The sequence below is a fragment of the Gymnoscopelus braueri genome, assembly GCF_963280865.1.
Source record: "Gymnoscopelus braueri genome assembly, chromosome: 18".
NCBI lineage: Eukaryota > Metazoa > Chordata > Actinopteri > Myctophiformes > Myctophidae > Gymnoscopelus > Gymnoscopelus braueri.
The window spans coordinates 26,948,921-26,965,582 of record NC_137618.1 but is presented as its reverse complement, the minus strand read 5'-3'; the positions used below and the strand labels follow the sequence as shown (position 1 = coordinate 26,965,582).

General features: G+C 43.3%; 2 protein-coding genes across 4 annotated transcripts; one reads left to right on the top strand and one right to left on the bottom strand.

Moving 5' to 3' along the window:
* Positions 1 to 2,594: 2,594 nt before the first annotated feature.
* rab5b (RAB5B, member RAS oncogene family) lies at positions 2,595 to 8,345 on the top strand. Of its 2 annotated transcripts, none has more exons than XM_080456969.1 (6): positions 2,595 to 2,684; positions 3,897 to 4,195; positions 4,673 to 4,824; positions 6,443 to 6,565; positions 6,746 to 6,839; positions 7,654 to 8,345. In XM_080456969.1, exons 2-6 carry the CDS (start codon positions 4,030 to 4,032, stop codon positions 7,767 to 7,769), a joined length of 651 nt encoding a protein of 216 aa, XP_080313095.1. In that variant the 5' UTR covers positions 2,595 to 2,684; positions 3,897 to 4,029; the 3' UTR covers positions 7,770 to 8,345. The 2 variants fall into 2 exon arrangements, with proteins under 2 accessions (XP_080313095.1, XP_080313094.1); XM_080456968.1 differs by having other exon boundaries at positions 3,887 to 4,195.
* Positions 8,346 to 8,491: 146 nt separating this feature from the next.
* Positions 8,492 to 16,012, bottom strand: dbr1 (debranching RNA lariats 1). 2 transcript variants are annotated; one of them, XM_080456965.1, is made up of 10 exons: positions 15,879 to 16,012; positions 14,948 to 15,010; positions 14,592 to 14,807; positions 14,189 to 14,313; positions 13,693 to 13,773; positions 13,497 to 13,582; positions 13,178 to 13,402; positions 12,950 to 13,027; positions 12,695 to 12,840; positions 8,492 to 11,515 (listed from the first exon to the last, which is right to left on the bottom strand). In XM_080456965.1, the coding sequence occupies exons 3-10, from the start codon at positions 14,786 to 14,788 to the stop codon at positions 10,732 to 10,734; spliced, it is 1,722 nt and encodes a 573-aa protein (XP_080313091.1). In that variant the 5' UTR covers positions 14,789 to 14,807; positions 14,948 to 15,010; positions 15,879 to 16,012; the 3' UTR covers positions 8,492 to 10,731. The 2 variants fall into 2 exon arrangements, with proteins under 2 accessions (XP_080313091.1, XP_080313092.1); XM_080456966.1 differs by lacking the exon at positions 14,948 to 15,010.
* Between the last annotated feature and the right edge of the window lie 650 nt (positions 16,013 to 16,662).

Below are 16,662 nucleotides of genomic sequence, written 5' to 3'. Positions count from 1 at the left end.
CCTTAGTGCCGCTTAGCGGAGAGTGTGGCTGTGTAGAGGGGGTCTCCCCGAACGCGTGCGTACCTCAGAAGTTCCGGCACTAAGCACCGTCTCCTGTCCAGTGTCCAATTTGTATAGGCTATGCACTGAAAAGGGCCCTTTTCTGACCCTTGACCTCACTGGACGGCCCGCCACTTTTTTTTACACCTTAGTGCCGCTTAGCGGAGAGTGTGGCTGTGTAGAGGGGGTCTCCCCGAACGCGTGCGTACCTCAGAAGTTCCGGCACTAAGCACCGTCTCCTGTCCAGTGTCCAATTTGTATAGGCTATGCACTGAAAAGGGCCCTTTTCTGACCCTTGACCTCACTGGACGGCCCGCCACTTTTTTTTACACCTTAGTGCCGCTTAGCGGAGAGTGTGGCTGTGTAGAGGGGGTCTCCCCGAACGCGTGCGTACCTCAGAAGTTCCGGCACTAAGCACCGTCTCCTGTCCAGTGTCCAATTTGTATAGGCTATGCACTGAAAAGGGCCCTTTTCTGACCCTTGACCTCACTGGACGGCCCGCCACTTTTTTTTACACCTTAGTGCCGCTTAGCGGAGAGTGTGGCTGTGTAGAGGGGGTCTCCCCGAACGCGTGCGTACCTCAGAAGTTCCGGCACTAAGCACCGTCTCCTGTCCAGTGTCCAATTTGTATAGGCTATGCACTGAAAAGGGCCCTTTTCTGACCCTTGACCTCACTGGACGGCCCGCCACTTTTTTTTACACCTTAGTGCCGCTTAGCGGAGAGTGTGGCTGTGTAGAGGGGGTCTCCCCGAACGCGTGCGTACCTCAGAAGTTCCGGCACTAAGCACCGTCTCCTGTCCAGTGTCCAATTTGTATAGGCTATGCACTGAAAAGGGCCCTTTTCTGACCCTTGACCTCACTGGACGGCCCGCCACTTTTTTTTACACCTTAGTGCCGCTTAGCGGAGAGTGTGGCTGTGTAGAGGGGGTCTCCCCGAACGCGTGCGTACCTCAGAAGTTCCGGCACTAAGCACCGTCTCCTGTCCAGTGTCCAATTTGTATAGGCTATGCACTGAAAAGGGCCCTTTTCTGACCCTTGACCTCACTGGACGGCCCGCCACTTTTTTTTACACCTTAGTGCCGCTTAGCGGAGAGTGTGGCTGTGTAGAGGGGGTCTCCCCGAACGCGTGCGTACCTCAGAAGTTCCGGCACTAAGCACCGTCTCCTGTCCAGTGTCCAATTTGTATAGGCTATGCACTGAAAAGGGCCCTTTTCTGACCCTTGACCTCACTGGACGGCCCGCCACTTTTTTTTACACCTTAGTGCCGCTTAGCGGAGAGTGTGGCTGTGTAGAGGGGGTCTCCCCGAACGCGTGCGTACCTCAGAAGTTCCGGCACTAAGCACCGTCTCCTGTCCAGTGTCCAATTTGTATAGGCTATGCACTGAAAAGGGCCCTTTTCTGACCCTTGACCTCACTGGACGGCCCGCCACTTTTTTTTACACCTTAGTGCCGCTTAGCGGAGAGTGTGGCTGTGTAGAGGGGGTCTCCCCGAACGCGTGCGTACCTCAGAAGTTCCGGCACTAAGCACCGTCTCCTGTCCAGTGTCCAATTTGTATAGGCTATGCACTGAAAAGGGCCCTTTTCTGACCCTTGACCTCACTGGACGGCCCGCCACTTTTTTTTACACCTTAGTGCCGCTTAGCGGAGAGTGTGGCTGTGTAGAGGGGGTCTCCCCGAACGCGTGCGTACCTCAGAAGTTCCGGCACTAAGCACCGTCTCCTGTCCAGTGTCCAATTTGTATAGGCTATGCACTGAAAAGGGCCCTTTTCTGACCCTTGACCTCACTGGACGGCCCGCCACTTTTTTTTACACCTTAGTGCCGCTTAGCGGAGAGTGTGGCTGTGTAGAGGGGGTCTCCCCGAACGCGTGCGTACCTCAGAAGTTCCGGCACTAAGCACCGTCTCCTGTCCAGTGTCCAATTTGTATAGGCTATGCACTGAAAAGGGCCCTTTTCTGACCCTTGACCTCACTGGACGGCCCGCCACTTTTTTTTACACCTTAGTGCCGCTTAGCGGAGAGTGTGGCTGTGTAGAGGGGGTCTCCCCGAACGCGTGCGTACCTCAGAAGTTCCGGCACTAAGCACCGTCTCCTGTCCAGTGTCCAATTTGTATAGGCTATGCACTGAAAAGGGCCCTTTTCTGACCCTTGACCTCACTGGACGGCCCGCCACTTTTTTTTACACCTTAGTGCCGCTTAGCGGAGAGTGTGGCTGTGTAGAGGGGGTCTCCCCGAACGCGTGCGTACCTCAGAAGTTCCGGCACTAAGCACCGTCTCCTGTCCAGTGTCCAATTTGTATAGGCTATGCACTCCTTTGAACAGCATCTATCAATTTAGATAAATAATTAATGTTTTAAATCCGTTTTTGTTACACAGAAACATAATATGTGATATATAGCTTCGTTTAAATGCTTAATTTATAGTTTTAATGTGCAAATGAACCGTTTTTCAATGGTTTTCAATGGTTTCTTTTTACTCTAGAGGGTACTCTTATTCTGAAGAGATCGTCCACCGGAAGTCTTATATTTGCTCCGTTATATTTGCTGACTGAACACTGCTGTATGTCCTAAAGCAGCAGCTGATTGCTACATTGTCAACAGTCAAACCTTCTGGTTCCTCCAGCTGCTGAACGGACCATACTGTCTGAGGTAAATACATCAGCATGTATTGATCTTAAGGGGTGTGCAATACATCCACCAGATGTTAAAATGTAGCGGTAGATTGTGGTGAATCGGGCGTCGAAATATTTCTTTGTCCAGTTTATGTGTCATCCTGGTGGTGATGTGACTGGACGGACCACCGGAGTCCATTTATTTTGCACTCCCATTATGATGTGATGTTGGTCTGATTGATGTCACAGCAGAAAGCAGAACGACACATTCACTGACAATAACAACAGCAACAACTAAACGTTTGCGTTGGGCCAACACGTTACGGATAAAGGGAATTGCTGCGTTGTCTGTCTCTTGATTTAAATGTCTATGAGCTGGAGCAGTGGTTTTCAACCCTTTTTCATATCAAGGTCCATTATTTATTCGGCATTTGAGCCACGGACGGACCACCGTTTGATGAGATTTAGACTCTCAGACCCACAAGTCTTAGAATATTTTGTTGTTGTTGGATAAGACTTTGTCCACAATTCCATGCTGTATTGATGTTGGTACTGTTGAGACGGAGAGACAACATGCAAACGTTGATTAAAACGACAATTCTTTATTTAAGTAATGCAGATGTTTAACAATAATTTAACTCTTGAGATAAATGAAACCATTCATTTTGAGAGAAATGAAACCATTTGGTTTCATTTTATGCTCTCACTCAGGAGTTAAAGATCTGTAAAGGGTCCATTTGGTTACCAACTCTCCATCGTTTAGCTGGGCACCACCTGGAACCCCCAAGGACCACTGGTGGTCCCCGGATCACCGGTTGAGAACCACTGAGCTGGAGGACCGCAGCAATACAAACCCTGCATCCCTGTGAAATGAAGCTCTTCATGGTGCATGTGACTATATGGGGGCCTGTTGTTTACTGACAGCGTCCATTCACACAATATAAACTAGACATTCATTGTTGATGATGGCCGTAATGCAATGGCACTCATGCTGTGCTCTCTCTCTCCCTTATTGTCTTGCGACCTCTAGTTCTAGACCCTTTTGGGGAAACAATACATGTTGGCAGAACCATATGGGAGTAAGGATTTTAGTTCTCTCATTAACTACTTAAACCCCATATGAGCTAGTGTGTTTTCTGTTACCGATGCTGGGGTTTAAGTGGTTAAAGATAAGAGTTTTTGTGCTTTTGTGAATGATTGTAACTGACTAACGTAACCCTTCCTTCTTACCTTGCATAGCAAAACCCAGGAAGAAGAGACTAGATAGAGGCATTTGTGAGTTTCGGTGACATTAGTTTGAGAGACGTGCGTTACCAGTTCCAGAAGCTCCTGTCCCACAGGGAGGAGGCCCAGTCCCCCTGCCGTCTCCTACTCCAGTCAGGATGAGCTCCAGAGGTAGTGGCGGCCGTACGAACGGCGCTCTGCCACAGACCAAGATCTGTCAGTTCAAACTGGTGCTTTTGGGAGACATGGCTGTTGGCAAGTCCAGCCTGGTCCTGCGCTTCGTCAAGGGACAGTTTGACGAGTTCCAAGAGACAACCATTGGAGGTATGGAAGGGGGTAAAGGTGGAATACATTTATGGGCTATTTGGGATCATCAGCTATTTGGGATCAAATCAGTCAGGTGTCCCATCAGCAGGGAGGACACAGGAGGTTAGGAATGGTAAAGGCGAGACTGAAGTGTAGGGCTTATAGAAATGTTTGGGTCGCACAGAGGTTTATGAGTTCAATTCCTGCGGAGTCATGCATTTTTGTTTTTAGATACCGTTTATAAGGTGCTAGTTATATTAAGATTAGGTATGATGTCTACCTGCTAACCTACCGTACTTTTTTAGCACTCTCAAGTCAACCACTTAAAGCTGTTGTTGTTTGACTAAGTTTCATGATGCTTACTCTGACCACACTTGGATTATACGTGTCTTTAAAAAATGCCTAAATTGTTATTGTAGGAAGGGGATATTTTGGGGATATCCACAGTGTGGAGAAAGAGCCATACTGTAATAACCTGTCCTAATTTGTGTCCAGCTGCGTTCCTGGCCCAGTCAGTGTGTTTGGATGACACCACAGTCAAGTTTGAGATCTGGGACACAGCAGGACAGGAGAGATACCACAGTTTAGCTCCCATGTACTACCGCGGGGCTCAGGCTGCCATTGTGGTCTTTGACATCACCAAGCCGGTAAGCCCTATACTTTTACAGTGCTTATTTTTCTAGGCATAATGGATAGACACGTTAGCTAGCTCACACAAATTCTCCAGATAGTCATGTATGCAGCAGCATTCTTTTTCTTCTGCATGTTACTAGTGCTGTCTCAAAAGTTTTTTCAAGCTTTGGATATTCTGTGCATTGTTCAAGCAAATATCTGAATACTTGTGCTAAATTAAATAGCTAGTAAATCCATTCAAGACTCTGTTGTGAGATTGTTATCTAAGCAGGGGGTAATATGCTAAGTGGTGTCCCGAGAGCCATTCACATTGACTAAACAGCCCACTGCCTTGCATTGCCTAAATAGTTCACCTATAAACTGCTTCACAAGAACAAAGTTGGAGTGAGAGTCGCCATCATTATTCACATCTGCATATTATCAACTATACAATGAACTGAGGTCTTGACTCTGCAAGGAAAATGAAGTGAAAGTCAGGAAGAGAATGTAAAACTTAGGATATTGTTGATGAGCTATTAGATTTTCTTTCAGCGAATCTCGGTTACGGCTAGGGATGGGTATTGGCAAGAACCTCACGATACGATACGTATCACGATACGTACCGTGATACGTATCACGGTACAATTATATAATGATATATTTCGATACGCGATATATTGCGATATCACAATATATTGCGATACGATACATATTGCGATACGATACATATTGCAATATATTGCGATGTATACATATCACAACTACATATTGTGTATATATATACACACTACATATTGAGTAGCTGCAGATCAGTGATAGGTTCTTTGAATGTTTTTTCATAAAGCCTGAATCTGCAAAAGCAAAAAAAAAAAAAACGCGATATGACGGCCTGGAGTATCGATACCGTATCGCGAAATAAAATATCGTGATATATCCCGAAATCAATAGTATTGCCCATCCCTAGTTACAACATTGTTCGTATGGAGCAGTTTTGTTCATAGAGGTGAAACATTTGTAAAGATTGCTATAAACTTGAGTTAAAGGGGACAACAACAACAACCCCAGACCCACAAGCAGCCAACAGAAAATCAACATGGGATCATATTGAAAGCGGACACACAACTCCTCAGCTCCATGGGACGTGGCTGTGCAATGATTAAAACATCATAAATTAAGCACCGAAATATTGAAATCATGTTCAACCTGCAACCTGTGGAACGAGTATCCGAATAATATTTGGGGCCGATGGCCAAGTGGTTAAAGGATGACTTCACCCATTTTCAACCTATCTTCATATAATTGGTCCTCATGATGACATGATTTAAAAAAAATCTGCTCGGTCTGTGTCTCATAGGAGGGCTGTTAAGATTGCACAAAAATGGTACCATATTATGAGCATAAGTGAGGACCAATTATATGAAGATAGGTTGAAAATGGGTGAAGTCGTCCTTTAAGGCAGTGGTTCTCAACCTGTGGGTCTGGACCCATAGTGTATAGTACACGTTTTATCCAAATAGTTATAAAAAAAAGAGCTTATGTTCACCAACTGATGATTCTAACAGTTCTGTGATCTTGAGCAAATCAGTGGTATTGTGAGTAATACTTTTTTTTTGTCGTTTTTTTTTATATGTTACTTGGTCCTCTGTGTTACAGGAGACATTTGAGCGAGCCAAGGCCTGGGTTAAGGAGCTGCAGAGACAGGCCAGTCCTAACATTGTCATTGCCCTGGCTGGAAACAAGGCAGACCTAGCAGAGAAGAGATTAGTAGAGTATGAGGTAATAGTATATTGAAGGCTTGCCCCATGCTGCAAATGTTGTGATGTCCCAGTGCCCTATATTACAGAAGACCGTTTACACTTTTAGTTTTTGGCCAAAGCTGGATTTTGATGCTTTCAGGCTATTTCCAACAAATTCTCCACTGATTGTGTATGATCTTTGGTGTGTTGTATGGGACAGGAAGCCCAGACGTATTCTGAAGACACCGGCTTACTCTTCATGGAGACTTCGGCAAAGACAGCCATGAATGTCAATGAGCTCTTTCTGGCCATTGGTGAGTGACTTACTCCGTTTTATTTACACGTGAAACCAAACCAGGTTTGGGTTACCATACCTTGCCATCATGTAAATATAAACATTGGTGAGATATGCATGTACAAATGTTTTTTACATGCATATACTATCATCTATACATTGAACCGAGGTCTTGTCTCTGCAAGGAAACTTTTTTTCTTCCAACCGTATCTCCATAGATCAGCCTTCACTAAATGCTTAATTTTTTTTATTTATTTAAAGGGATACTTCACTTTCGGGCCGGGGACACATTTAAAAAAAATATAAAAAATAAATGAAAAAAGTTATGGAAAATTCATGGCCCCCTCACACATTAGTAGGACACTGCGTGTCGTGAGGGGGCCATGAATTTTCCATAACTTTTTTCATTTATTTTTAATATTTTTTTTAAATGTGTCCCCGGCCCGAAAGTGAAGTATCCCTTTAAGTACAATTTATGTGTACTGTGTTCTTAAAACTTTTGCATTTCCTTTTTTACAAATTTCACTCATGCAACAGTCATGGCTACTATTTTGGCACGCTAACAATGTAGGAAGAGAAAGGCTGTAGTTTCTGTTAGCTTGAAATCCCCACCGATTATGCCATAGACAGGTAAACTTTGCTCTGACACAGAGCGAGTAGACAGAAGTAGTACAATTTTATAGTGAGCACTAGTCAGGACCAATATGGTGAAAAGGGTGACATATTCCTTTAAGAAGACGTCATTGTGTCTGTTGCTACCTTTGACTGGATAATACACAGTAACCTATTGTCAGCACAGCTGTACTGAAATATTCACCCTTCTCCTAATGTAGCAAAAAAGATGCCAAAAACAGACACCCAGAACCCTACACATGCGGCACGGCACCGGGGAGTCAACCTTCAGGACCCTGACGCCCACTCGACCCGAACCTGCTGTGGCGGAAACTAGACCCTCCGCCCCACCCCGCTCCACCTCCCACGACACCACCGCAGCCCTTTAGCCATCCTGTCTCCTTCAACCAACCTACAGGGCTGGGCCAGGCTTGGGGAGATCCGGCCTCCAACCCCACACCCACCCCTCACCCCCGCAAAGATCAACCTGACCTCCTATTCAGTCCATAGTGACCCAGACAGACAAACAGCCTGTGGTTAAAAATACCGAGAGATGAGGAGGAGAGGGGCGGGGAGATGAGAGTAGAAAGACCATGTCTTTGCAAGTTTGTCTCCCGACCGCCAAGCAGGACCGATGCTGGACAGAGGAAATGAACAGTGGAGGAGGTATGACCAAGGCTGAGATGGGGAAGAAAAAAGGAAGAACATGGAAGAGAGTGACTTTGTCTTGTATTTAGCACTAATTGTGAATGTCTTGTTTCTTTTTTCTCTCCCCCCCCCCCCTAATCTCACTGTGCCTCTAGTCATTTCAATCAGTCCAAACTGATTGTGTAATGAGGCACATAACTGTCGTCTGCATCACACCCTCGTTAGTGGCCAAGGAGGAAAATAAAGGGACAAGGAATTTGGAAGAGATATATAAAAAAAAAAAGAGAAGCCAAAGGAATACAGAATTCCTTATTTAGCCTTTTCGCTTCCATTTTTTTTTAGGCTTACTCCTGTGCTGATCCCCTATAAGCTCCTTCCCTGTTGATAAAAAAAAAATGCATCACCCCCTGCTGTGCACAATACTGCACATGGGACCTGCTGGAATGATCCCATACTGTAGCCTCCAAACCCTGTCACCCCTGCTTTAGCCCGATTTATGCATCGTCGTACCAAAATAGTCGATCTACAAGCTTGCGACACATTGTGAGTTCGTAGAGCTTCTATTTTGTTGCATAAATCAAGCATTATACTTCCTCTAATGCAAGGACACCAGATGGATGAGACCATTTGAGATGGCACAGATTAGTCACAATTATGTTTGTATTGAATTTATAATCGGATATTGGTTTTATGACTCTTAGCGTATCCTTTGGCCAGATTCATGGATCAATTAACAGGCCAAGTCTTTTTCTTTTGGACACGTACATCCTCGATACAAGTATGTAGCCCCTTACAAATGTGCACTTACTCACAGGTCAGTATGCAAGGTAGCTGTGCCCCCGGAGCAGGCGGGTTTTGGGAATTGATATAAGCAGAAGCTGGACTCCATTTTATTGTATCTTGTATGAACGCACTGGTTAAACGTAAATGAGCTAGGACAACGGGAAATGTGTGCGTGTTACAATTGGGATGAGGGGGCTAATTGGTTATGAGGAAAATGTGATACACAGTACTATCTGTTTAATCTGGCCTTGCACATGTGGACCACTAGCATTAGATATGTTCTTAGGGTCTCTTACACACAATATTAATATCACTGACCTTTACCTCCAATATGTTTCTTGGTGAATAACAGGAGACAGAATTGGAGGAAGATACAGTAGAAGCTATTGAGTCGTTGAGGTTGACATACCTCCCTGCCCTGTAGGAGAACATACAGTAGCACTCATCCTCATCTGGTTTCAGTGTGTCCCTCATCTGTCAAGTGTCTTAAGGCTAAGTTGTTGATGTGAAAGTGAAACAATCGCAACCTTTAATGCTTTTAATTGATAAATGTTTGCTGTTCAAGGTTTGGCTGAAGAAAATAAGCAAAAGGAAGCGACGAAAATACAAAAAGAAAAAGAACAGAAGTGCCTATTCCCAGTTTTTAAGTTTTTATTTGAATCATGTTTTGGGCTTTCATAGGGTGTGTGTTTGATGGGCAGAGCGCGAGAAAAGCACTCCCTGACATTGGCTTGTACTAGTATCCAATAACTTGGCACCCTGTCATTCTAGGCTGCATTGGCTCTGGTCGTTAAAGAGCTCTTGTCAAATACACTGTATGTTATGTGTTGTCTAATTTTAATGAAAATATATGCCGTTGATTTTACCAGAGCACACCTGTAAACCTGGAATGAATCTTTAAAAAAAAGAAAAAAAGAACCAAGATCAATGTTATCAATCTGTTTGATTTAAACAAATGTTGGTGTCCCAGGGAAATTCCTTGTATTTCATCAACTCATGTCAAGTTTCAATCATCACGAGATAAGCGTGCCGAATCAGTAATAGGCTTACAAAATTGGTTTAGAATATGAATGACATTATCATCCATGACAGTGATACTCAAAGAAAATAGTATTATATAGTTACAAGAGTTTTCTCCTGGACACTTAACACTCAGCTCATGTAAAATTGTTTAGAATAAGGAATAACATTCATTATCTCTCTTCAGTGATCACAAGTTTCATGTGCAATTATGATGACAAAGTTCATTAAGTGGAAATGGACTCGATTATTAGCACCTCTGTAAAGTCTCATTCAATAAAGCTGTGTATGGCGCCACAAGCGCAGAATGCTAACAGAATAAGTTAGTAATTTAATGGACTGAGTTGTTTTCTCTTGCGGAGAGTTTTGCCTTGCAGTTGTACAATGATCTTCCTAGGCTGTTTAGAGGGTGAACGATTTATTTAAGTCGAAAATAGATTTTATTTTTCCAGAGAAGTCAAGCAGATTTTTTATCACTGTACATGGTATATAAAAAATACATTTCAAACAGGACTACAAATCCTGTTGCTAAAACAATCACTTTTGGGGTTAGGTTATGATAAAATCAATATTTATAAAACGAAAATCAGGATAATCTAATTACACACCTTTGTTACAATAACTTGCAGTTTTTTCTAACAGCTGAGTCCAAGAGAGAAGCTAAGCTCTTTCAATTTGGATACTGAAAATGTAATTGGTAATTTCTCAGAATTATAGGCAATACGCCAGTATTCTTGGATTGCATGACTGTACACAAACTAATTCTACGCTTTACAACGTCACAATTCTATATAATGACATAATTAAACGGAATAAATTCATCAATTTGTATAATCTCACCCTGACCACTAATCTTCACTCTCCTCATCCTCCGCTGCTGTGTAGATGACCTGGTTCCTGCGTTTGATCCTCGGGGTTGTGCCAGTAGGTCCAGTGCATCCTTCATCACTGCTACGTTTGGGGATACGGACCACGGGGGCCTCCCCTTCCCCGCTATCCGAGAGTCCCTCGCCTTCTGATGAGGGCTGGATGCGGGTCAGCGATGGAGTAGAGTGGGAGGCAGGAGGCAGGTCCATGGGAAAGGACAGCTCGGGCGGTGAGGCGTCACATTTAGGTTTTGGCAAAACCATGCGGCCTGGGGTATGGATCTCTCTGGAGGCGCTGTCAAAGCTCCCATCTCCCTTTGAATCGGAACCACTTTTAGCTTCTTCCTTAGCCTCTCCTTTCTCCTCTTCCTCAGCCTCTCCTTTCTCCTCTTCCTCCCACTCCTCTTCTATAGTGATCTCATCAGGATTATATGAACTCGACAATCCTGATGCCGACGTGTCAGTTGGATACTCGCTTGGCTCATCCGCACTTCCTGTACTATCTTGGTCATCGTCCTCATCCTCTCCCTCCCCTCCGGCGCTCCCACCTCCCTGCCCAAACTGGGCATAAATGTCTGTGAGGCCCAACGTAGCACAGATCTCTGTCGTCTGGGGGTTGGTGCTGCAGTTTGGGTTGGCATCAGACCGGGGCTTGGCTGGGTCATAAACTGGTACAGTCCTGCTAAAGTTGTCTGGAATTACTAAATCCCCATTCATCTCCTCTACCACATCCATCATGGCAGCTTCTGAAGCGCTGAAGTCCCACCTGAAGTTAATACATCATGCACACCACATTGAGTTTTTACAATCCATTAACCTGTACATATTTACATAGTATGTAAAAGTCAACACAAATAGGCCCAATGGTACAACTATAGCAACACTGAATGTGTTGCCAACCCTACAGCATGGTTCTTCTCTAGGTCTCTTCCTGTTAAAAGGAGAGTTTTTCCTTGCCACTGTTGCCAAATACTTGCTAAGGGTGTAAACATCGGGTCTATATAAAGTGTCTTGGGACAACTTGTGATTTGGCAGTTGGCACAATAATAATGAATTGAACTGAAAATTGAATTGAATAAAACAGAGGTGTGTTTGAAATAACCACAGAAAGCATGTGATGGTCATGTTGAATTTGTCTGACAGCGAGCAGTGTGCATTAGAGCTTTCAAATTTGGCCAAAAATTACGTTTGATTATTCCTTAAAAAAAGAAAACATAGGTTTTGAACCATTTGAATATCTATTTGAATGAAACTATAAATATTCTCAAGCGTGTTTCCCCCTCTCCACCCGGTCCCTAATCTCTCAAGATCTGTCAGCACCACTGCCTTAAACATTTAATGTTGTTAGTATGAATAAACACAGAAGCACCCGGGAGTAAGTAGACTAAGAAAGGGGAGGAGCCAAACCAGAGTTCCTGTTTTACACAAAAAAGGAGGGCGTGCGGCATGCCCCCAGAGGCAAAAACAAAGAAAAAAAGTATTTTCCTCTTTTTTCTATAATGGGCTCCCAGATTGCACGGTCCCATACTCTTTATTTCATGTTCATTTTCATTCTCGCCCTCTCTTTCTCTCGAGTAAGAACTGAGACCAACAAGTATCTTTTCCTTGACATGAAACGGGAGATAATCAAACAATGGCATGTACTAACCAAAACCTCATTTCCAATAGGGGCTTTTTAAATTGCTCGGAGTGCAAACCACTCTCTATGTCCTTGTTGTGTTGTGAACTCTCTGATCATTATCACAAGCTTGTTGTTTGTTTGCTCATTTCAACATAACATATATTTGATCTTCAATCTATCATAAGTGATGATGTGTGACTCCTACTCCTGTCTGTCATGCTAGGCCCGGCCCACACTTTCTTTTTCACAAACAGATATTACAATTATTTTATATAATTTGAATTTGGAAATTCATTGACAGCCCTAGTGTGTGTGCATGTGTACCGTTCATGCAGGCCATTGTTCATTGGGGGGTTCCACGGATGTGGGGTGGTCCTCTGTAGGCTGTTGGTGGCCTTCAGAATTGCCAGCCACTCTGGATCATACTCCAAATCCTCAGAGGAGTCTGGTCTGTCTGGTACCTCCACAATCTGAAATACAAGCACACCATTCCTCACTTAGACATGACAACTACAGTTGAGTCTAAACCACTACTAACAGTCAATTGCTACATGTACGTCTTTCTGCAAGAGGCTTTACCTGTAAGAATTCTCTGTGGGGCAAACATTTATCCAGAGACAGGAACTTGGTTGTACGTGAGGCAGCATTACCTTTAGGCTACAGGGAAGACACAAGACCATGTATAAAATTAAATTGAATTATCAGAGGGACAGAAATGGATGGCATTAAAGTTTCAGCAATTACTACACCCAGTAGCATCGACTGATACCACCAGCTACAGTACAGGTAAATGGAACGCGCTCTCACAGGGTGCTGCATGAGGGCAGCAAATTTGACGTGGAGATGTGCGGAAAACCAGTAGCTAGGCTGGAGGTGAGCCAGGAGCTCCGCCGCAGGAGGACTTCCCAGGGAGTTTGACTCCACCTCCTGACGCAGAAACTTCTTCTTGCGCAGCAGATCCTCTGTGCTTCCGTAATTATAGATTCCTCGGGGCCAGTCGTGGCTCATGAAGATGTCAATTGGCATCTGGATCTGAGTCCAGACATGAATGAATATATTTTTTAAGAACAGCAAATGGGCTGCATTTCTGGTTGATATCAGAGTAATTGTTATTTATTTTCTTTACCTGTTGTAATTTGAAGACGTCAATGTTTCGGATGTGGTAAACACTTCTCAGAGTGTCTGGGTTGTATGGAGGGAACTCGTGGTGACCTGTAGTAACAAATATACATTGTTTAAGCATATAACAACTGTTCATCTCATTTAGACATAGTATACAACAGTAATGATGAATTAGACAGAAATAAGGTTAAAGAACTCACCCTTCCTGTAGTCGTGTGATTTAAAGATTCCAGACAAGCCACCAATTCTAATCCCTTTATAGCGAATGACACCAGCATAACCTGAGGGTACATGGGCATATTATCAAGTGAGTGAATATTACACAGATGGATGGATGTGTGCTCCGACTGTAAACGCCTCCCGAACTAGGCCTGTCACAATAATGACATAATCGCCTGATCGCAATTATTTGAGATAATCGCAATAATTTTGCAGAATTGTCATAATCGTTTCCGTGTTGACAAATGAATCTTGTAGATCGGCTATTTCCTATTTCCTCTATTTTAATTGATTTTGAAAGTATACAATTATTATAGTCATCTTGCCCTGCGCAACTTTTGGTTACGAAGCCGAAAAGCCAAACAGAAATGTAATTTATGTTTCCATGTTCCAGTGTTTAATGCCAATTATTTGTGTGACAATGAATCGTCAATTAATTCCTAAAATTGCATGATGGTGACCAACCACATTCCCTACCCAGATAGTAGATGTTGGGTGCCACCCAGCCTCCGTATGGCAGCTCCTGCATGTGGTTGGATGCCTCATGATTCCCTCCGATAAAGATGGTCAGGATTGGAGCCTTCTTTTCTCCGGAGTAGTACCTGCAACACAGACTGTGATTAGAAAGACAAGCCGTAACCACTGACTTAAACCCTCTATTCTTAATGAAACAGACATGAGTTACAACTGAACTTGGACCACTTGAACCCCAGCCTATTCTGGGGGTAACATTTGCCAAAAATAGCCGATCTACAAGCTCACGACTCGTCGACGTGAGCTTGTAGATCAGCCATTTTTGGCAAATGTTACCCCCAGAATAGGCTGGGGTTCAAGTGGTTAAGTACTCTTGATTTTTTCCTTTGGAGTGAGCATTACTGACTTGTAGAAGGTCTGCATCGTTCTGTACTTGGCTGGAACGGCCATGCACAACATGTCTCCTTCATTTCTCACTGCCTGGAAGTCCCCACAACACAGCAGCAGGTCCACCTTGACCCCTTCCTTGTTCTCCAAGAAGCCAATCGTCTCATAGATCTTATCCAGCTCGCCGTGGCAACAGCCTTCTACCGCAATCTTCATCGTGGGTCAACAGAGGGAGCTATGGATCCAAAGCTAAATCAGAAACTGAAGATATGGCGCCGTTCAAGGCTACTTATTCACTTTGAGTTTTGATTTAGTTATCTCTTTGATATTTATGAGCTTGGCTTGGGGATGTCAGCTCCAGTGATGCAAATCTACCGTTAAGTGTCCTGCCTGGGTTTCTGAAATGGATGGTCTTTAACTTAAAGAAGCTGTTGTGATCTGTAAGGATTCAAACAATGACAAACATTACTAGAGAGTAGTAGTAGGCATGCTGCATTTGTTGGTTGAAATGTGCCAGCGATGACAGGAGAGGAGAGTGATTGGAAAGACCACTTTTGTTTCATTTGATGTTACTGTCTACTGTACATACTGTACTGTACATAAGCTACTGTATGCGCGCGTCGAGAGAAATAGACGATCTACAAGCTCACAAGGCATTGCATTGAGCTTGCCATTTTCCATGACTACATAGTCAGGGGATATTAGCAGAAAAATGTCCAATCTTGGAATAAATTAATTACCAAAAAAATCTTCATCAATGTGTTTGTAAAAGTGTCTAGTAACACATCTCACAAAGACTGAAATGCAGTTTCCCTAGGGGAATTTTTGACAGCTGCTGAAAGTTGGGGTAGCCCAAGGAGTGGTTTTGGTGCAAAACAAATGCTTGCAATGGATTCAGAATCATAAAAACACCCTAGTTTGACCCCTCACATGCTACTTAAAACAGAATTAAATTTAGATTTTTTCCCCCCGCATAAGGTTATGGTGGGTACCCCAACTTTCAGGAGCTGTCACAAATTCCCCTAGGGAAACTGCATTTCAGTCTTTGTGAGATGTGTTACTAGACACCTTTACAAACACATTGGTGAAGATTTTTTTTTGGTAAGGAATTTATTCCAAGATTTTTTTAATATCCCCTGACTATACATATAAATCAGAGTATCAGACAATACCATGGCATGGCCTATTTTTATCGTGTGACAGTATATTGATAACACCACACGAGCCGTGTGTGTGTAAGCCACACGTCTCACACGTCCATGCAACAAGTTGAACAGCAGCAGCTAACGAGATATAATATACTCACAGAGTTGGATTAATAACCGAAGAGTGTGTTTCTCCGCTCTTTCCTGACGTAACTCTACAAACTATTCCACAGAATTATTTTCTACAGAACCAAAACATTGTCAATTTTCCCACCTTGTGTCCCTGGGCGCTGGCGCATGCGCAAAACTATTTTTTTTAAAGTAAAATAATTTTGGATCGCTAACAGCAGATTCCATTACTATCTGAGGAACGCAACAATCAAATCAATTTTATTACTTATAATTATAATTATAATGATTATGTTATAAAACACCAAACAGTTGCATACTGTATTCAATGCTCATGTATTGGTGCGCACAAAATATTTATATTTCATACAAGAGTGCTTCTGACGAATCGGTTTTGTTTATTGTCCCGACTACGTCACATGCATGAATGAACATTTACTTCATTAACGAATTCACTTTCGATCAATGAGCGGCTAAGTTACGTTATCTTTGATATATTATATATATTTCATAGCAAATAGCTATTATACTATCTTAAAAACTCTTCTGATAGCGTTGCGTGTTTTAACTACTCATTATTACTCTACTTTTTAAAGCCACTCACTCATCTGTGTGGGGCGGGGAGTGTGGAAAGTGCCATTGTTGCCAGATTTTGTGAGAGAAATAAGCAACTAGGAAAACAAGCCCAAAAGAACCATTCACTGACTTTACAGAAAAACAAGCCCAAAGTCGCTTACAATCAGTGGTGTAAAGAAACTAGTACATTTACTCATGTACTGTACTTAAGTACAATTTTGAGGTACTTTTACTTTATTT

What these genes read in the sequence shown, in the direction of transcription:
- rab5b (XM_080456969.1), top strand. Translation starts at nt 4,030, where the DNA reads ATGAGCTCCAGAGGTAGTGGCGGCCGTACGAACGGCGCTCTGCCACAG. An exon ending in CCAAGAGACAACCATTGGAG is followed by an intron (nt 4,196 to 4,672) that starts GTATGGAAGGGG and finishes ATTTGTGTCCAG; the next exon opens with CTGCGTTCCTGGCCCAGTCA. An exon ending in AGAGATTAGTAGAGTATGAG is followed by an intron (nt 6,566 to 6,745) that starts GTAATAGTATAT and finishes TGTATGGGACAG; the next exon opens with GAAGCCCAGACGTATTCTGA.
- dbr1 (XM_080456965.1), bottom strand. Translation starts at nt 14,788, where the DNA reads ATGAAGATTGCGGTAGAAGGCTGTTGCCACGGCGAGCTGGATAAGATC. An exon ending in ACGTCTTCAAATTACAACAG is followed by an intron (nt 13,403 to 13,496) that starts GTAAAGAAAATA and finishes GTCTGGACTCAG; the next exon opens with ATCCAGATGCCAATTGACAT. An exon ending in CCCACAGAGAATTCTTACAG is followed by an intron (nt 12,841 to 12,949) that starts GTAAAGCCTCTT and finishes CTTGTATTTCAG; the next exon opens with ATTGTGGAGGTACCAGACAG.